General features: G+C 36.4%; 1 protein-coding gene across 1 annotated transcript in view; it reads left to right on the forward strand.

Moving 5' to 3' along the window:
* Rme-8 (receptor mediated endocytosis 8) overlaps positions 1–22786 on the forward strand; it is a 135819-nt gene that overhangs the window by 100460 nt on the left and 12573 nt on the right. Inside the window, exons 32-36 of the mRNA XM_070097155.1 lie at positions 891–1053; positions 1860–1901; positions 5381–5529; positions 9102–9225; positions 17231–17513. Coding sequence (XP_069953256.1) covers positions 891–1053; positions 1860–1901; positions 5381–5529; positions 9102–9225; positions 17231–17513 — 761 coding nt within the window. The remainder of the gene's footprint in view (positions 1–890; positions 1054–1859; positions 1902–5380; positions 5530–9101; positions 9226–17230; positions 17514–22786) is intronic.

Genomic DNA, 22786 nt, shown 5'->3' on the forward strand with positions numbered 1-22786 from the left:
ATAGTATTTATGGTTGTAGTCTCATTTTCTTGGTCTCATTTGATAGAATGGAAAACATGTTATAGAAATAGAGGTGATTTTGATTGGTTTTACTATAAAAAGAACCTCGAAATGGATCTCAAAGTAGGGGAAATGATTGATTTTTGCCGATGTTCAAAAGTAAACAAATGATGTCATTGTCCAATAAATGTGCAACTATCCATTCTAATATGCAGTCATGAATAGGTTGACATTATTTATACAATTATTACAATATTGCAGTAGTCTGCATGACAGTAAATCTTCTATTTTTTGTTTGAATAAAAATTCAAAATAGAAAGCAAGAGTAATATCAGAGGGGCCTGGAGACATGACTGATGAGCAAAGAAAATGTTATTTTAGAGCCAGGAATGTCTGCATTGTTTATTCTGGACCCTATTTTGAAATTGGCATATATTTAATTTTCATGAAATTGGCCAAATTGCAAATTTATGACCATGTTATTGGGTAGTTGAAATCGGTAAATGGGCAGTTTCTTGTACTCGCTCGATAGAAAAAATGGAGTTCTAAAGAAATAGCTATGAGTTTGGTCGACTGGAACAATGGAATTAGCTGAAAATTGGGCTCAAAGTGGGCGAAATCGCTGATTCATAAACATATCGGAGATCGCTAACTTCGCGAGAGCGTAATTCCGTCAGTTTTCCATCAAATTTCGTTCTTTTGGTGTCATTACCATCGGGAAAAGATTCTCTATCATTTCATTAGATTTTTTTTTTTTTTTTTTCAAAAATTTTTTGACACCAGGAGACACCTCAGGATTAGGGGTTGTGACAGTCAAGGGGTTAATAAACAAAAATATACACAATATTTTATAATTAACGTTTTAATAATGCATTTGTTATTGCCAACAGAAGGCGAAGGAGCTTACCCTAGAGCTTCTCCAGTATATTGGTGGAGAAACCCAGTATGTCCACTCTCTGCTGTCTCTCTCAGCCGCCACAGTGTCACATCCAAGACTTGCACGTGTTGGTGATGCCCTTCAAGCTCTCGTTAATGTCATAAAAAATAACCCAGGTAAAAATGACTGGCAGTGTAGAGTAAAAGTCTGCTTCTTTAATGTATAATATACTCAGTAGCTGCATGCAGTTTTTTAGCTGTAAATCTAAACATCGTGCCTTTTTTTTTTTTTTTAAATATTTCTTTAATTTTTATTAATTTAATGTATACGTATTTATGTACTCCCCTGTGTTAGGTACACTGCCGAGGCATGCACAGTCTACCCCTTGCAGTTTTTGTTGTTATTTCTCTTCCATAAAATATATCCTATAAAAGATTGTTGTTGTTAATAAGTTAGTTATATACTTTGACAAGGAAAGCTTTTCATTTTCTGGACATTGTTTTTAGTTTACATTAAAGTGTTAAGATTTTTCACTTTGTGATTTCTTGACTGATACCCATATGCTAAGTCAGCTGTGACTCCCTCGTCTCCTTCCTTCTCTTTTGCCAATGTCCTTCTCTCAACATCTTTACCTCTCTTCATATATCATGTCTCTTGCAGGTGCTGTGAAGCACTGAATGATTCATAAAGGCTAAGAGCTTTACAGGAATATAATACAGTAATAACAGTGATAATAATTTAGTTTCTTTGCCTCTCTTTTTTAATAGTATTGTTATTTTAACAAATTATATTTTGTTATATTGCTTTATAACTTTAGATTGTGTACTATAATCAAATTATACATTTTTATCACCAGTATTGGAAATTAGCTTTCTGTAATTGTTGCATGTGATGAGGATTGACTGGGTTAATGTAAGATGTAGTACTCTCTTAGAGCAGAGTAGTAGGACAAAATTTTAAAGACTTTTGTAATTGATCACAGGACGAGACTGTAAAGCATCCCTAGATGGTGAGCGGGAACCAGGTACTATGAACTGCAACATTGATACGTGTGTATCTAATAGGCAAGGCATGACGCTGGTACATTTACAACATTTAACTGCATCTTCCATATTTTGCAATGAGTTATTCGTCTGGGCACAAAATATTCAGGACATGGAATATTCATCAGAGCTACATTCCTTGATATTTTATAATCTCATTTTTAAGAGTGTTGGATGTTCTTGTTGAGATTTCCATTAATTCATTTTGTCTATATTACGTATTTGTTAGCTAAAAGGTCGTGGAAAATAAGTTAAGACCTTAATATTAGCTGTCAACCTTTTTTTTAGATTTCTTTATTGTTGGAATCATACATTTATTAATTAATCCTGATATTTATGTTTGGTTATCTTCAGTGTGAAAAATTTTCAGATAAACTTTCACAGTTGCACTAACAGTTCTTCTAGACAACAAATGTAATTTTTGTTTTCCTAAGGCACTAGCCTCATGCCTTGTCAGACTCAATAATCTGTATTTTGTTTTGGTTTCCTGGTACTCTTTTTGAAAAACAGTCTATTTCACACCTTTTATTCTTTTATTCTTGTTGATATTTTCATGCCAAGCAAAATGTCAAATGTTACCTGCCATATGGTTGTGTTTGCAGTATTGGAATTATAGTCTGCATATTACTGTAATGTCTGCTCATTGTTTTTATTTGTGCTAGGGGAAAGGAAAGATGCTATTATGAGGGCATCAACCTGCTGCTACTTTTCAAAAAATTTTACATTTGGGACTGGCATTTATTCATAGTTAACCACTTCATTAATAAATCTTTTTCTTTGACCAATACAATTTGTAATTGCCATATACCATGCATGTCATGTATGGTTGTTGCTTGTGAATGTAGTAAGTAAATGTAAATGTTTTAAGACGAGCCATTGGTTTTTTACTGTATGGATGTTAGCCGGCATCTCTGTGTACGTGACTTTAGATTAGGTTACATTACATTAATATAAATTAGCCAAAATTAACAAATTCTAACAGTGTAATAGCATGGAGAATGTTTCCTTGATGTAACATAGAGAAGACGCTTTATTATCCTTGCATAAAGAAAACCAAGGTCATGGCATAGTGATAATATTGCTTGTCAAATATTTTTTAATTACACTGTAAAAAGCAGTGTTTCTCTTAGAAGGATGGGTTATCAGCTGTGATGGACATTTGTTTTGGTACTTTTGAAGTTCTTTGCAAGAAAATTTTACTTTTTTTTTTTTTTTTTTTAACACATAGGCCGTTTCCCCCTGAGGCAGGGTGACCCAAAAAGAAAGAAAAAAAAACTTTCATCATCATTCAATACTTTCACCATCACTCATACATAATCACTGTCTTTGCAGAGGTGCTCAGATACGACAGTTTAGAAATCCCTCCAAAATGCCAATATCCTAAACCCCTCCTTTAAAGTGCAGGCATTGTACTTCCCAATTCCAGGACTCGAGTACGGCTAACCGGTCTCTCTGAATCCCTTCACAAAATATTACCCTGCTCACACTCCAACAGCTCATCAGGTCCCAAAAACCATTCATCTCCATTCACTCCTATCTAACATGCTTGTTTATTATCAATAATAGCATTATTAGCTTTATAGAATTTTGCTTTTCGATTTAGTTCAAATATAATTATTTTTGGAGGGTAATGGGTTTTGTCATGATTATTTGTGGCCACTAACTGTCTGGCATTATGTACTGTAGTTACTTTGTGATTGCTGAGAAAATGTCTAACAGGGTTTAGAGTTTTTGTGTTTACTGATGTTGCTAGTTGATAGTGCCTATGGTTGTACAAGATCAGTTTAAATGTTAGCAGCTAGTTTATGCCTCTTCTTTCTTCTGTTTCATTCTCATACAATCATCTGACATTTGCCTACTTCAGGATAATCTCTTAAAAGATTCAATCATACTTGCTATCAGCTTTGATTTTGTATGTGATGATGGATTCAGAGTGGAGAGTCCTTATACAGTGATCTGCTAATAGGATAATCATTTAAAAGATTCAATCATGCTTGTTGTTCCATTATACAGTGCCAGTATTTTTAATACTGTCCCTGTCTCCCACAGCTCTGTCACTGATGCCAGTGTAGCTCACATACATCTGATTTTTAAGTACAAGTCGCTCAGATAGGATGTGAGTGATAAATTTAGGCCTAGACATGAGAGAATGGGTATGTGGAGTGAAGATGTATAGTATATAAAAAAAAATCCTTCCCCACACAATGTGTGATGGGAAAAACAGACCTGTGACCTTGTGGTTGGCTTAAAGTTTGAAGTGTTTTCTAGGGTGGTTTTTAGGGTTTTATTGGCTGTTTATTGATATCAGTTGATAGAATGGAATACATACTAGTGAAATAGAGATAAGTTTGGTTTGTTTCAAACCAGAAGTACGTAGCTTTGAAGTAGGGCTCACAGTGGTGGAAATAATAAAGTTTTGACAATTTTCCTGAGGAAGGATAAGACTGATTTTTTGTGTGATGATGGATTCAAAGTGGAGAAGCCTAAGGACATCATTAATAAACAGAGGAATAGTTGCTTTAGTGGCTGGAATACCTGCAGTCTTTATTTTGGACTCTTAACAAAAATATTTTTTTCTTTAATCTTGTGTGAAATTTGTGTAAGTTTCCATCAAATTTTGCATTTTTAGTGTCATTATCTTCAGAAAAAGATTCTCCCTCATTTCAGAAGGTAAAATTATACATATATCTTTTTAAATTGTGACACTGTCAGCACTTTTGATTTCTGGGATCACGACTGTGAAAGGGTTAAATACAACATCAGTACAGCTCATGAGATTGATGACACTCCAGGAATACTGGTGATCTTTGTTAGCCACTCATCTTTTATTACTCTTTTAACATCAGCATTGATAATTTATACCTGTAACCTATCAAAAATTTCAATGTTTGGAACATTATAGCCAGGGCTTGGCATATAAGAGGGTGTTAATTTTCCTTGTTTGTGGAGACACAGACAGTTGTAATATCTTTTCCTCTCCAAATGTAGCATGTTTTGTATAGTACCTGATTTTAGTAGCAAACATGTATTCCTGGGTAGTGGAATCACAATCATAACATCATTCCTTACTAATGGTAGCATAATTCACCATCTGTTTTAGTGGCTAACATATAACAGGTTTCTGTATTATGGTAGTGGTTTTGACTAATACTAGATTTTGGTGTGTTACTATTTTGTCTTAACCAACAGTTAGTCTTAGTTTTTTACATCCTGCTTCCAGGTGGATATAATTTTTTCATTCATTTTTCATAAAAGGTTAGAATCTCTTCCTTTCTCATATAGCATTACTTCTGCAAAATGTAATTAAAATAATTTAAATATCTTTGTTTATTTTGTTTAATAATACCCCAAAGTGTAGCAAAATAATATAGTTACTGCAACCTGAGATGGATATTTTCCAATTTCTGAATTGACCATATGAGTTGAACATTCTTAAGTAATTCATATTTGAAATTTTTAGGAGTTGAGATGCAGTGCATAGGTCACTTCAAGCTGCTCTTCTCTCTGCTGCGACTGGAGGGTTGTGTGAGTGTGCAACAGTGTGTGTTGGCTGTGATGGAGGGAGTGACTGGTAATGCTGACTGTGTCAGTGATATTGCTGCTTCAGAGGTAAGCCACCAGCATACTCATAGTTATATATGCATATTATAATTGTTGATGCTTTATGCAAGGTACCAGCAGTAGCTGTAGAGCCGGAAGCTTGATATTATTATCCGTTAACCAAGGCTATTATTTGTGATAGACCCTTGAGGGGAAAGGGGGTTCCTTCAGGCTGGTAATGGGCTATTGATTCAAGGAATTGAAGCTACCCTCCCCATACTTGGATCAAATCTGATTACTGTACCTCTGACCATTTCACAGGCATTACATGTCTCCTATGCGTACAGTGCTTCCCCATGAATATAATGATATTTGTGATAGATTTTATTTAATTTTTGTAAACTATTTTGCTTCATCTTCATCTCTGTACAATTGTTTCTCTAATATCTTAGTCAAGAAAAGAAAAAGGAGGAAAGATTTCAGTAAAATGTAGAATTTATTAGTACAGTTATGTTAAGCTAACACTTCAGAGATAGCATGAAAAAAAAGATTGAAAAATATTTATAGCTAAAGCGTATATTAACCTGATATAATGGTCCACAGTATTTAAGTGACATTAAAAGTTTGTGTATAACATCTGATGGTATAGTATATACCATGCTTCATTTTATTAACATTGTATTTAACCCTTTGACTGTCGCAACCTCCAATCCTGAGGTGTCTCCTGGTGTCGCAAAATTTAAAAAAAAAAGAAAAAATTATTTTTTCTTATGAAATGATAGAGAATCTTTTCCCGATTGTAATGACACCAAAAAAACGAAATTTGATGGAAAACTGACGGAATTATGCTCTCACGAAGTTAGCGACCTCGGCGCTGTTTACAAATCGGCGATTTTGCCCACTTTGAGCCCTATTTTCGGCTAATTCCCTTGTTCCAGTCGCCCAAACTCATAGCTATTTCTTTAGAACTCCATTTTTTCTATCGCTTGAGAACAAGAAACTGCCCATTTACCGATTTCAACTACCTAATAATGTGGTCAGAAATTTGCAATTTGGCCAATTTCACGAAAACTAAAAAATATGACAATTTCAAAATAAGGTCCAGAATGAACAATGCAGACATTCCTGGCTCTAAAATAACATTTTCTTTGCTCATCAGTCATGTCTCCAGGCCCCTCTGATATTACTCTTGCTTTCTATTTTTAATTTTTATTCAAACAAAAAATAGAAGACTTACTATTATGCAGACTACTGCAATACTGTAATAATTGTATAAATAACATCAACCCATTCATGACTGCATATTAGAATGGCTAGTTGGACATTTATTGGACAATGACATCATTTGTTTACTTTTGAACATTGTCAAAAATCAAACATTTCCCCTACTTTGAGCTCCATTTCCAGGTTCTTTTTATAGTAAAATCAATCAAAATCACCTCTATTTCTATAATATGTTTTCCATTCTATGAAATAAGACCAAGAAAACGAGAATACAACCATAAATACTATACGAAAATAGACCACAAAGTCGGCATTTTAATTAAAAAAACGGTCATTTTTTTTTTCTCATTATGCACTGCGTGCTCTAGGATTTTTTTATATGGTGCACACTGACCACACAGACCCATTCTCTCACATGTGGGCCTACCAGCTTTCCCTTGCTTGATTTGAAGCCGCTAGAATTTATGAGTATATATACGTCAAACACGGTCCCTCGTAAGACGTATATATACGGCCGCGACAGTCAAAGGGTTAAATTAAAAAAAAAAGCCTGTATAATTAAAACTCTTTTATCTGAAGTGTGAAGTTAATTTTCATAAATATATTAAACACAGTATATGTGTAAAAATCATGTATAATGTATGATAAATAAACTTCTTATGTGGAACTATTAAATTTTTCCATCCAAAATTTATCACATGTGTGTGCATTGTGCTGATGCTAATGCTAGCTGACAGATCAATGTTGAAGTTTCTGATGGTGCAGGAGTATTTGAGGAAAGGTTAAAGGATGGTGTAAAAGAGGTGTTGAAGAGCTAAGGGCAAAAATATGTGAGTGAGTTAGATCAGAATAAATGGAGGTGAGTGGTCACTGCAATTTGACATACTGTCGGAGTGTAAGGAAAGTAATGTGAAAGAATTCAGGAAAAACTGGTTAACAAGACTTGAATTTCAATGGTAAGGAGGTGCAATGTCTTTTGTTTAACCCCTTGACTGTCGCAACCCCCAATCCTGAGGTGTCTCCTGGTGTTGCAAAATTTAAAAAAAAAAAACAAAAAATTATTTTTTATGAAATGATAGAGAATCTTTTCCCAATTGTAATGACACCAAAAACACGAAATTTGATGGAAAACTGACGGAATTATGTTCTCGTCAAGTTAGCGACCTCGGCAATTTCGCCCACTTTGAGCTCTATTTTCGGCTAATTCCTTTGTTCCAGTCGACCAAACTCATAGCTATTTCTTTAGAACTCCATTTTTTCTATCGATTGAGTACGAGAAACTGCCCATTTACCGATTTCAACTACCCAATAATGTGGTCAGAAATTTGCAATTTGGTCAATTTCACGAAAATTAAAAAATATGACAATTTCAAAATAAGGTCCAGAATGAACAATGCAGACATTCCTGGCTCTAAAATAACATTTTCTTTGCTCATCAGTCATGTCTCCAGGCCCCTCTGATATTACTCTTGCTTTCTATTTTGAATTTTTATTCAAACAAAAAATAGAAGACTTACTATTATGCAGACTACTGCAATACTGTAATAATTGTATAAATAACATCAACCCATTCATGACTGCATATTAGAATGGCTAGTTGGACATTTATTGGACAATGACATCATTTGTTTACTTTTGAACATTGGCAAAAATCAAACATTTCCCCTACTTTGAGCTCCATTTCTAGGTTCTTTTTATAGTAAAATCAATCAAAATCACCTCTATTTCTATAATATGTTTTCCATTCTATCAATGAGACCAAGAAAACGAGAATACAACCATAAATACTGTACGAAAATAGACCACAAAGTCGGCATTTTAATTAAAAAAAACGGTCGGAGTTTTTTTTTCTCATGCACTGCGTGCTCCAGGATTTTTTTTATATGGTGCACACTGACCACACAGACCCATTCTCTCACATGTGGGCCTACCAGCTTTCTCCTGCTTGATTTGAAGCTGCTAGAATTTATGAGTATATATACGTCAAACACGGTACCTCATAAGACGTATATGTACGGCCGCGACAGTCAAAGGGTTAAAAGTGAGGTGGTTTATGCTTGGATGTGAACTAAGATAGTTGACAAACCTCTTATCCAGTGAGGGCAACTGTTGTGATTTGTGCGTGATCCAGGAAGTGTAATATCTTTGGTTGCAAGGGTATAACTCCTAGCTTCACAGTGAAGTGAAACTAAGAACTGGGGGCTATAGGTTTCCCAAATCCATATGTTAATACCAGTTCATATCTTTCAGCTGCTCTTTATGTTGTCATATTATTTATCATATGATTTATTGAATAACGGTGTGTGTGGGTGCATATTTTCAACTTAATTATGCTATTATCATCTTAAAACAGAGAATAATCTCCACTCTTTTAATAAATTAACCTTTCAAAATTATTCCAAAACACATTCATGTAGGTACTGGTGTATTTGATGCTGGCACTGCACTCTCCAGCTCTCACAGCTGATCGTATGATGTCCCTTAATATTCTCCATGCCCTCATGTCCAACACCAAGATAGTTAAAGAAGCCCTCAATAAAGGTAATTCTTTTGTGTATTACACTCAGCAATAGATTAATACATGAAGAAGATACTGAGAGGTTAAAATATTAGAATGCATTAATTCTGTGAAATAATTTGTATGTCATAGATGTCAGCAATCTCAGTGAGAGTTATTTATAATCAGAATAGTTTGATTATTCCTTTAACAATAAGTTTTGTACCAGTTTGTTAATAGTGTCGGATCTCATAACTCCAAAACCGGTATCACTGACAACATCCTTGTAACATGTCAATAAATCATGCACTGATTTAGAGTGGATATTGTAAACATTGCGTGATATCACTTGCCACCATTAAGAAACATGCTGCATCCATCTCCCTCACATGTTGCCTTTGATATGATTTTACAAAAATTGCAATGTATAATTTTTATAATTAACTTAATTTCTATATCTACTGTCTTATTTATAAAAAAAATTACGAATCTGATTCTAACTTTGCAACATAGAAGCTTGAACATCTAATATACATATACAGTGGAACCTCTACTTGCGAGTTTAGTCCGTTCCATGACCTTGCTCGCAACTGGATTTGCTCGTTTGCAGAGTCAATTTTCCTCATTTAAATTAATTGAAATGCAATTAATCCGTTCCAGTGGAATTCTGTACTTCAATAATTTCACTAATATCAGCTCTATATCTTATTTATCTATCTTCTCACTTCATCTAATATGACATAATAAACAACATAAATAACATAGAAACCTGACATATACTCTAAAATGAATAAAATGTGTCATTCATGTAGTGGTATGGGCGGTGTCTGCACTGGACGAGAGTTTGTCTGGACACCGGGCAAAATTCTTCATGAATAATTTCGCTGATATCATCTATACTGCTTATTTATCTATCACAGTTCATCTAATATGACATAACAGACAATATAAATAACATAGAAACACGATATATACTCTAGAATGAATAAAATATGCCATTATGTAACAGGTGGAGGTGGCCACAACCGCTCCCTCTTTGTTGTGGTAAACACTGCCATCTAGTGACGGCCTTTTGAAGCCGTTTATTATTATACTTGTAATTATATGTAGTACATTATTATTATATATGTATTATTATTATACATATTATATTATTATTATTATTGTATATTATTATTATTTTATTTATTTTTTTTTTTTCAACAAGTTGGCCATCTCCCAATGAGGCAGGGTGACCCAAAAAAAGAAAGAAAATCCCCAAAAAGGAAATACTTTCATCATCATTCAACACTTTCACCACACTCACACATTATCACTGCTTTTGCAGAGGTGCTCAGAATACAACAGCTTAGAAGTATATACGTATAAAGATACACAACGTGTCCCTCCAAACTGCCAATATCCCAAACCCCTCCTTTAAAGTGCAGGCATTGTACTTCCCATTTCCAGGACTCAAGTCCGACTGTATCAAAATAACCGGTTTCCCTGAATCCCTTCACTAAATATTACCCTGCTCACACTCCAACAGATCGTCAGGTCCCAAGTATCATTCGTCTCCATTCACTCATATCTAACAAGCTCATGCACGCTTGCTGGAAGTCCAAGCCCCTCACCCACAAAACCTCCTTTACCCCCTCTTTCCAACCCTTTCGAGGACGACCCCTACCCCTCTTTCCTTCCCCTATAGATTTATATGCTTTCCATGTCATTCTACTTTGATCCATTCTCTCTAAATGACCAAACCACCTCAACAACCCCTCTTCTGCCCTCTGACTAATGCTTTTATTAACTCCACACCTTTTCCTAATTTCCACACTCCGAATTTTTTGCATAATATTTACACCACACATTGCCCTTAGACAGGACATCTCCACTGCCTCCAACCGTCTCCTCGCTGCTGCATTTACCACCCAAGCTTCACACCCATATAAGAGTGTTGGTACTACTATACTTTCATACATTCCCTTCTTTGCCTCCATAGATAACGTTTTTTGACTCCACATATATATACCTCAATGCACCACTCACCTTTTTTCCCTCATCAATTCTATGATTAACCTCATCCTTCATAAATCCATCTGCCGACACTTCAACTCCCAAGTATCTGAAAACATTCACTTCTTCCATACTCCTCCCAATTTGATATCCAATTTTTCTTTATCTAAATCATTTGATACCCTCATCACCTTACTCTTTTCTATGTTCACTTTCAACTTTCTACCTTTACACACATTCTCAAACTCATCCACTAACCTTTGCAATTTTTCTTTAGAATCTCCCATAAGCACAGTATCATCAGCAAAAAGTAACTGTGCCAATTCCCATTTTGAATTTGATTCCCCATAATTTAATCCCACCCCTCTCCCGAACACCCTAGCATTTACTTCTTTTACAACCCCATCTATAAATATATTAAACAACCATGGTGACATTACACATCCCTGTCTAAGACCTACTTTTACCGGGAAGTATTCTCCCTCTCTTCTACATACCCTAACCTGAGCCTCACTATCCTCATATAAGCTCTTTACAGCATTTAGTAACTTACCACCTATTCCATATACTTGCAACATCTGCCACATTGCTCCTCTATCCACTCTATCATATGCCTTTTCTAAATCCATAAATGCAATAAAAACTTCCCTACCTTTATCTAAATACTGTTCACATATATGCTTCAATGTAAACACTTGATCTACACATCCCCTACCCACTCTGAAGCCTCCTTGCTCATCCGCAATTCTACATTCTGTCTTACCTCTAATTCTTTCAATTATAACCCTACCGTATACTTTTCCTGGTATACTCAGTAAACTTATTCCTCTATAATTTTTACAATCTCTTTTGTCCCCTTTCCCTTTATATAAAGGGACTATACATGCTCTCCGCCAATCCCTAGGTACCTTCCCCTCTTTCATACATTTATTAAACAAAAGTACCAACCACTCCAACACTATATCCCCCCCTGCTTTTAACACTTCTGTCATGATTCCATCAGTTCCAGCTGCTTTACCCCCTTTCATTCTACGTAATGCCTCGCGTACCTCCACCACACTTACATTCTGCACTTCTTCACTCCTAAAAGATGGTATACCTCCCTGGCCAGTGCTTGAAATTACCGCCTGCCTTTCTTCCTCAACATTTAAAAGTTCCTCAAAATATTCTCGCCATCTACCTATTATTATTATTATTATTATTATTATTATTATTATTATAATTATTATACATATTATTATTATTCATATTATTATTATTATACATATTATTATTATTAACAATATTATTATTATTATTATTATTATTATTATTATTATTATTATTATTATTATTATTATATAAATTATTTGTAATTTTTGTTCACACAAAAAATATAAGATTTACTGTTATTCCTTATTGCAATAATTATATAAATATGTCAACCCATTCACGACTGCATATTGGAATGGACAATGACATACGTCATTTGTGTACTCTGAAACAGCCAAGGAATGGACCATTTCTCCTAGGTTGAGCTCAATTTCAAGGCACATTTTTTCATGAAAGCAATCAAAATCATATCTATTTCTGTAATATATTTTCCATTCTATCAATTGAGACCAAAAAAAAACGAGAATACAACCATAAAAACCATTCGAAATTACCGCTAAGGGGTGGCTAATTGCTGAGAAGTGAACTCCATTATTTATGCTTAGATTTCTTTCATTTTTGGTGTACGTTAAGAAGCATCTTTCCATCATACATTGCCCAAGTTTCAATAAGATAGTTCAACAAACAAATGAGATACAATTCTTGAGATCAAGAGCAAGAGCCCCTCACCAGTGTCAAGGAACCTGCCTTGAGGTCTGTTCGCTTGTAGAAATTTTGCTCGCGTATGGAAGCAAAAAATCGACCCATCAACTACTCGTATTTGGAAAAACTCGCACATGGACACGCTCACAAGTAGAGGTTCCACTGTATAAGCTATGATGAGTACAGTCACATTTCTGTGGCTGAAACATTTAACAACTAACCTACAATTTGGAGATAATGTTTTGGTCTGTCTTGAACCATAGTTAAGTCACAGCTAAAGAGGAAATGGGAAAAGGTCAGACAGCAGCCCTGGTGAATATATTTTGGAGAGTGGTCCACTGGCTATGATGGGCTGTTGGAGAGTGAGTAGTGTAACACAGATGAAAGGATGGGCTGTTGGAGAGTGAGTAGTGTAACACAGATGAAAGGATGGGCTGTTGGAGAGTGAGTAGTGTAACACAGATGAAAGGATGGGCTGTTGGAGAGTGAGTAGTGTAACACAGATGAAAGGATGGGCTGTTGGAGAGTGAGTAGTGTAACACAGATGAAAGGATGGGCTGTTGGAGAGTGAGTAGTGTAACACAGATGAAAGGATGGGCTGTTGGAGAGTGAGTAGTGTAACACAGATGAAAGGATGGGCTGTTGGAGAGTGAGTAGTGTAACACAGATGAAAGGATGGGCTGTTGGAGAGTGAGTAGTGTAACACAGATGAAAGGATGGGCTGTTGGAGAGTGAGTAGTGTAACACAGATGAAAGGATGGGCTGTTGGAGAGTGAGTAGTGTAACACAGATGAAAGGATGGGCTGTTGGAGAGTGAGTAGTGTAACACAGATGAAAGGATGGGCTGTTGGAGAGTGAGTAGTGTAACACAGATGAAAGAATTTGGTGAATCTGGCTAACAGGACTTATGTCTTGAAGGTTAGAAATTGGGTATGAATATTCAAGTTTGATGGGTTAACATTGATACACAGTGTTCGCCCGTTTGAAAATTCAGCTAAAGAGCAAGTGATGGTCAATATGTTTTCTTTGGGTCACCTTGTATTGGTGGGAAATGGCTGAAAGAGTAAAAAATCTCTATAATTTTAACCTTTTTAAGAATCCACACTTATTTACTTTTAAAAAGGCACAAAACTTCTTTATAAGTGTTACCCTGCTCACACTCCAACATCACGTCAACCTATAAAATCCTTTTGTCTCCATTGACTCCGATCTAATGCACACTTACAAGCTTATTGTATTGTAATTTCACTAACTTTCTGTAATTTCAATATCTCTGTTCAATCATACCATTAAACTGAAGATCACTAAACAAGTTTAATTAATATGTAAATATTTTGTCATTGACCACTCTGTCATTAGCTACCTTTTTTATTGAACGTATGATTGTATTTAGCTACACAGGAAGTCTTACATAATGCTTTGTCTGGTTCTTAAGTAGTGTGTAAGCAAAGACAGTGATTATGTGTGAATGATGGTGAAAGTGTTTCTGTTTTAGGTCATCCTGCCTCAGTGGGAAATGGCCAATGTGTTAAAAAATCTACTCATACCATTGGATGTTCAAGCCCCTAGCACTCCTTTACCCCACAAAAACAATTGGAGGGAGGTGAGTAAAGGAGGTTTTGAGTGGTAAGGGCTTGAACATTTAACAAGCTTGAGTGAGTACATAGGAGTGAGTGTAAGCAAGTGGTTTATAATTTTTGACTTGACATTCTGTTAGTGTGTGAGCAGAATGACATTAATGAAGGGAGTGAGAGAAACCGGTTACCTAAACTTAAACCCTGGAGGTGGGAAATGCAATGGCTGTGTTCTAAATGAAGGGTGGGGATATTGCTGTTTAGAGGGCCATCTAAACTGTGATGCCCTCATGCTTTTGGAAAGATAATGTTTAAGTGATGATGAAAGTGTTTCTTCTATTATTTATTTTTCACTTCTTTTTTATAGTTATTGAAAGTTTTTTTTTTAACAAGCCTGTCCATCTCTCACCAAGGCAGGGTGACCCTAAAAAGAAAGAAACGCTTTCATCATCAATCACACACAAGTTTTTTTTTTTTTTTCAACAAGTTGGCCGTCTCCCACAGAGGCAGGGTTACCCAAAAAGAAAGAAAACCCCAAAAAAGAAAATACTTTCATCATCTTTCAACACTTTCACTTCACTCATAGATAATCACTGTTTTTGCAGAGGTGCCCAGATACAACAGTTTAGAAGCATATACTATAAGGATATAGTATAACATATCCCTCCAAATTGCCAATATCCCAAACCCCTCCTTTAAAGTGCAGGCATTGTACTTCCCATTTCCAGTACTCAAGTCCAGCTATATAAAAATAACCGGTTTCCCTGAATCCCTTCACTGAATATTACCTTACTCACACTCCAACAGCTCATCAGGTCCCAAAAACCATTCGTCTCCATTCACTCCTATCAAACACACTCATGCACGTTTGCTGGAAGTCCAAGCCTCTCGCCCACAAAACCTCCTTTACTCCCTTCCTCCAACCTTTTCGAGGACAACCCCTACCCTGCCTTCCTTCCCCTACAGATTTATACGTTCTCCATGTCATTCTACTTTGATCCATTCTCTAAATGACCAAACCACGTCAACAACCCCTCTTCAGCCCTCTGACTAATACTTTTATTAACTCCACACTTTCTCCTAATTTCCACACTCCGAATTTTCTGCATAATATTTACACTACACATTGCCCTTAGACAGGACATCTCCACTGCCTCCAACTGCCTCCTCACTGTAGCATTTACCACCCAAGCTTCACACCCATATAAGAGAGTTGGTACCACTATACTTTCATACATTCCCTTCTTTGCCTCCATAGATAATGTTTTTTGTCTCCACATATACCTCAACGCACCACTCATTTTTTTCCTTCATCAATTTTATGGTTAACCTCATCCTACATTAACCCATCTGCTGACACTTCAACTCCCAAATATCTGAAGGCATTCACTTCTTCCATACTCCCTCTCTCCAGTGTGACATCCAGTTTTTCTTTATCTAAATCATTTGATACCCTCATCACCTTACTCTTATCTTTGTTCACTTTCAACTTTCTACCTTTCCACATAAGTGTGGTCATTAATTTATTATTATCTAAATGAGTTTTGTCTTTGGTTATATTTTCTTTGTGCAGATTTTGTTTTTACAATCTAAGAGCTGTTATCCAACTTAGCTCACTTCAAAACCTTACTTGTTACTTTACATTTAGTACTGTATACCACTCCTGGGATGTCACCCAAAGCAATTGACTAATTTTTTTTTTTTCAACAAGTTGGCCGTCTCCCACCGAGGCAGGGTGACCCAAAAAAGAAAGAAAATCCCCAAAAAGAAAATACATTCATCATCATTCAACACTTTCACCTCACTCACACATAATCACTGTTTTTGCAGAGGTGCTCAGAATACAACAGTTTAGAAGCATACACATATAAAGATACACAACATATCCCTCCAAAGAATAAGAAGAAGAAATTGACTAATACCCATGTAAATATTTACAGCTAAATGAGCAAGTACACCTGATGTAAGAAGACTCCCTTATGTGTCTTGCCTAGTTATTGAGTGCAGTTTTTCCTTTTATTTACTGAAATTTAATACTTTTTCTTCCTCTGCCCAATTTTCTGGCACTGATAAAAAGTATTCATTTAGTTGGAAGAATTTATATATATTTTTTTTAACATGTCCGTCGTTTCCCACCAAAGCAGGGTGACCCAAAAAGAAAGAAAAAACTTTCATCATCATTCAACACTTTCATCATCACTCATACATAATCACTGTATGATAAGGAAAATCTTATTTACCATATATTTTGGAGTAAAGAAGTCAGCTCAATAAAACCAATTTGGTTCAACCTTAAGCACATTCTTCAGGAGTCAGAAAACAATAATAAACTGTGCACATGGTAATTTTAATAATTATTTCTCCTCTTCTAAAATAGTAATGTACATAATTTGATGATTCCCCCAAATCCAGTTAATCTGTTAATTAAAAAATGCCAATGGACTTATTTCAAATTCCTACAGAGATTTTGTGAATCCCAGAGCTCTAGTTAACAAAGTTTCATCGTTTGGTCTAGTTAATTATTTCTGTTTTCATACTTCTTCATTACTTCTATTTTCTGCTAAGAGAAATTAAATGTCTACCTTGTGTTTTTTTAGTGACATGGCATCTCTCATTTTGTTAATGGAATTCATTGCAAATATATTTTCTTGAATCTAATTGTATTTTTTTTTTTTTTATTCTGCAGGGGCTGTTATGTATCTACTCAATATTTTCTGTTCATCGGATGATGGAGATGTAAGAGAGAAAACAGCAGAGCTAATGGGCAAAATGACTTGTGACAAGTTAGTTGGCCCTCGTGTTAGACTGATACTTCTCAGAATTCTTCCTGCCGTCTTGGTAGATCAGATGCGTGACTCACCCAGCACTGCAGTCTATTTATATGAGGCTCAACATGAGAACCCAGAACTAATATGGACGGACGAATCTCGGCAAAATGTTTCAGCCGTGGTTTCTAGATTAGTAGAAGAGTAAGCGTAAAAGTTTGTTGGTACTCCCTTGTTAACCCTTTGAGGGTGGGTCCTGTAGTACTACGGTTTTGAAGCCTGGGTCAGTCCCGTAGTTCTACATCATGAGCTTAGCTCATTCAGATAAACTGTGAGTGGTAAATTTGGGCCTAGATATGAGAGAGTGGATAAATGTGATAACTGTGCACCATATAAAAAATCCTGCAGCAAGCAGTGCATAATGGAAATAAAAAAAACTGTGTGTTTTTGGCTTAAAACACTAACTTTGTGGTGTATTTTCATATTCTAGGTTTCTTGGTCTCATTTGATAGAATGGAAGATATATTACAGAAATAGAGGATTTTGATTGGTTTCAGGACTGAAAGTAGCTTGAAACTGAGTTCAAAATAGCGGAGATGTTTGATTTTTGCTGATATTTCAGATTACTTGTCGAATACATGACATCTGCCTAGTCTAATATGCATTTATGAATGCACTGACATTATTTATACAATTATTACAATAATCCAGTAGTCTGCATAACAGTAGATACTATTTTTTGTGTGTGAATAAAAATTATAATAAAATTAGGTGACGAAAGATTGAATATCAGATTGGAGGGAGAGAGTATGGAGGAGGTGAATGTATTCAGATTTTTAGGAATGGACGTGTCAACAGATGGGTCTATGAAAGATGAGGTAAATTATAGAAATGATGAGGGGAAAAAGGTGAGTGGTACACTTAGGAGTCTGTGGGAACAAAGAACTTTGTCTATGGAAGGAAAGAGGGCAATGTATGAGAGTATAGTTATACCAATGCTCTTACATGGGTGTGAAACATGGGTGGTGAATGTTGCAACAAGGAGAAGGCTGGAGGCAGTGGAGATGTCATGTCTGAGAGCTATGTGTGATGTGAATATAATCCAGAGAATTAGGAGTTTGGAAATTAGGAGGAGGTGCAGGATTACCAAAACTATTATCCAGAGGGCTGAGGAGGGGTTGTTGAAGTGGTTTGGACATGTAGAGAGAATGGAACAAAATAGAATGACTTCAAGAATGTATAAATCTGTAGTGAAGGGAAGGCAGGGTAAGGGTTGGTCTAGGAAAAGTTGGAGGGAGGGGGTACAGGAGGTTTTGTGTGTGAGGGGCTTGGACTTCAGCAAGCATGCATGCTTGAGCATGTTAGATAGGAGCGAATGGAGACAAATAGTTTTTAGGACTTGACATGCTGTTGGAGTGTGAGCAAGGTAATACTTATGGAGGGATTCAGGGAAACTGGCAGGCCAGACTTGAGTCCTAGAGATGGGAAGTATGGTGCCTACACTCCGAAGGAGGGGTATTAACCCCTTGACTTTTGCAACCCCAAATCTTGAGGTGTCTCCTGGTGTTGAAAAATTTTTGAAAAAAAAAAAAACATTTCTTATGAAATGATAGAGAATCTTTTCCCGATTGTAATAACACCAAAAGAACGAAATTTGATGGAAAACCTACGGAATTACGCTCTCTCAAAGTTAGCAACCTCGGCGATATTTACGTATCTCTGATTTCGCTCACTTTCAGTTCTGTTTTTAGCTAATTCCATTGTTCCAGTCAACCAAACTCATAGTTACTTCTTTAGAACTGCATTTGTTCTATCGATAGAGTACAAGAAACTGCCCATTTACCAATTTCAACTACCCAATAACGTGGTCAGAAATTTGCAGCAATTTGGCCAATTTCATGCAAATTAAAAAATATGCCAATTTCAAAATAGGGTCCAGAATGAACAATGCAGACATTCTTGGCTCTAAAATAACATTTTCTTTGTTCATCAGTCATGTCTCCAGGCCCCTCTGATATTACTCTTGCTTTCTATTTTGAATTTTTATTCAAACAAAAAATAGAAGATTTACTGTTATGCAGACTACTGCAATATTGTAATAATTTTATAAATAATGCCAACCCATTCATGACTGCATATTAGAATGGCTAATTGGACATTTATTGGACAATGACATCATTTGTTTACTTTTGAACATCGGCAAAAATCAAACATTTCCCCTACTTTGAGCTCCATTTCCAGGTTTTTTTACAGTAAAACCAATCAAAATCACCTCTATTTCTATAATATGTTTTCCATTCTATCAAATAAGACCAAGAAAATGAGAATACAACCATAAATACTATACGAAAATAGACCACAAAGTCGGCATTTTAATTAAAAAAAACGGTCGAAGTTTTTTTTCTTTATTATGCACTGCGTGTTGCAGGATTTTTTTTATATGGTGCACACTGACCACACAGAGACCCGTTCTCTCACATGTGGGCCTACCAGCTTTCTCCTGCTTTATTTGAAGCCGCTAGAATTTATGAGTATATATACAGTGGTCCCCCGCTTTTCGTAGTTCCCGGCAATCGCAAAATTCGCCAATCATAGGGGTATTTTCGTATAAACATGGACTCACTTTTCATATGTTGACTCGCGAGTCGTAGTTCGTCCGGGACGCTTACGCACGGTGTGAGCCAGGGCGGAGGCCAGTCTGGCATTGTTTACCAGTGAGCGAAGGTCCCCTCGCGTGCTCCAGCGAAATATTTCATAATATTCCATTTATTTTAGTGCTTGCAAGTACTAAATAAGCTACCATGGCTCCAAAGAAAGCTCCTAGTGCTAAGCCTGTGGTAAAGAAGGTGAGAAATACGATTGAATTTAAGAAAACCATCATTGAACAATATGAAAGTGGTACAAGTGTGGCCGAACTGTCCAGGATGTATAAGAAACCCTACACAACCTTATGTTCCATAGTGGCCAAGAAAAATCAAATAAAGGATGCTGTTGTTGCAAAGAGAGTAACTATGCTGACAAAAATGAGATCAGTACTGGAAGAGGTTGAGAAGTTATTATTGGTGTGGATAAATGAGAAACAATTAGCAGGAGATACTCTTATGACTTCGTTTATTTGTGAAAAGGCTAGGCAGTTGCATGAAGATTTGGTAAAGAAATTGCCTGCAAATAGTGGTGAAGTGAGTGAATTTAAGGCCAGCAAAGGCTGGTTTGAGAGATTTAAGAACCGTACTGGCATACACAGTGTGGTAAGGCATGGTGAGGCTGCCAGTTCGGACCACAAAGCGACTGAAAAATATGTGCATGAATTCCAGGAGTACATAAACAGTGAATGACTGAAACCTGAACAAGTGTTCAATTGTGACGAAACAGGCCTCTTTTGGAAGAAAATGCCAAAGAGGACCTTCTTTACACAAGAGGAAAAGGCAATGCCAGGACATAAGCCTATGAAAGACAGGCTGACGCTAATGTTCTGCGCTAATGCTAGTGGGGATTTCAAAGTGAAGCCATTACTAGTGTACCATTCTGAAAATCCCAGAGTGTTCAGGAAAAACAATGTTATGAAGAGTAAATTGTGTGTGTTTTGGAAATCTAATAGTAAGGCATGGGTCACGAGGGAAATTTTCGTCGAGTGGTTCAATGAAGTGTTTGGCCCTAGTGTGAAGGAGTATCTCCTGGAAAAGAAATTGGATCTCAAGTGTGTGCTAGTAATGGACAATGCACCTGCTCATCCTCCAGACTTGGATGACCTAATTTTCGAGGAGTTTGGGTTCATCACAGTAAAGTTCTTGCCCCCAAATACCACTCCTCTCCTCCAACCCATGGACCAGCAGGTTATTGCAAACTTTAAAAAACTCTACACAAAAGCAATGTTTCACAGGTGCTTGACTGTGACCACAGACACTCACTTGACCCTAAGGGAATTTTGGAGAGAACACTTCAGCATCCTCCACTGCATAACCCTTATAGGTATGGCTTGGGAGGGAGTGACTACCAGGACTTTGAACTCTGCCTGGAGAAAATTGTGGCCAGATTGTGTCGACAAGAGGGATTTTGAAGGATTTGGGACTGACCCTAATGAGCCTATGTCTGTTGTAAAATCAATTGTGGCACTGGGGAGTTCCATGGGGTTGGATGTGAGTTTGGAGGATGTGGAAGAATTGGTGGAAGACCACAATGAAGAAGAGCTCACCACTGAGGAGCTGCAAGAGCTTCAGCAGGAAGAGCAACACATCGCAGCTCAGAATCTTGCTGCAGAGGAGGAGGAAGAGAGATGGAAGAAGGTGCCTTCTTCAGAAATTAAAGAGATTTTTACTATGTGGGGTAAGATGGAAAGCTTTATGGAGAAACATCACCCTAACAAGGTTGTTGCGAGCCAGGTTGGCAACATGTACAGTGACAAAGTCTTGGGCCATTTTAGGGAAGTGTTAAAGAGACGCCAGAAACAGAGCTCTCTGGACAGTTATTTTGTGAGACAGGACTCCAGTGACTCTCAAGGTGGTTCTAGTGGCATTAAGAAACAGAGAAGAGAAGCAACCCTAGAAAAGCAAATGGTACCTGAGGTGTTGATGGAAGGGGATTCCCCTTCCAAACTATAAACAATCCACTCTCTCTCCTCCTCCAGTCTCCCATACACTAAGAAGAATCTCCAATAAAGGTAAGTGTTATGCTGTTAATGTGTCATTCATCATTTCCCATTGTATTGTTTATGTACTACATGTATATTTCATGTTAAAAAAATTTTTGTTTTAATACTTCTGGGTGTCAGGAACGGATTAATTGTCTTTACATTATTTCTCATGGGGAAAATTGATTCGTAAATCGTAAATTTCGTTTATAGTAACGGCTCCAGGAATGGATTAATTACGAACAACGAGGGACCACTGTACGTCAAACATGGTGGCTCATAAGACGTATATATACGACCGAAACAGTCAAAGGGTTAAGAATGTCAGTTTTGAACCACAAGTAGAGGAGACATGCACTGAATTTAAAGTAAATATTTATTATAGACTACACTTTGCTCTGAGTAGAGCTTTATCAAAGCATACAAGGAATAACAAGATAGAACATTATGTACAAGTAAGGTGAGTAGAGGAAGAAATGAACAGAGGAAATGTCATCTTGGGTGTGATGAGCAGATTCCAAGAGCATTTAGTATTGCCAAGTCAATACCTAAGCTCATCTTGCAGGTGAAAACCCATCAAGTGGCGCCAATACCTACTCACATCACAACCACAGATGACAACTAACTTGCTTCATCATTTCCCCACTCATCTTGCCTATATATAATATTTTGTTGCATTACTCCTTTTATGACTTGAGCAAGTTCTACCCTGAACATAATGTAATATATAATAAAGGTTTGGTCTATACCAGATATCTTTCTACTATTTAGAAGTACATATAGATCATTTGGCTCAAACACTTACATTATTTCAGCATATTTAAATTCTAGAGTAATATCAAATTATCAC

Source organism: Cherax quadricarinatus, chromosome 4, assembly GCF_038502225.1.
Source record: "Cherax quadricarinatus isolate ZL_2023a chromosome 4, ASM3850222v1, whole genome shotgun sequence".
In the NCBI taxonomy this organism is placed as follows: Eukaryota; Metazoa; Arthropoda; class Malacostraca; order Decapoda; family Parastacidae; genus Cherax; species Cherax quadricarinatus.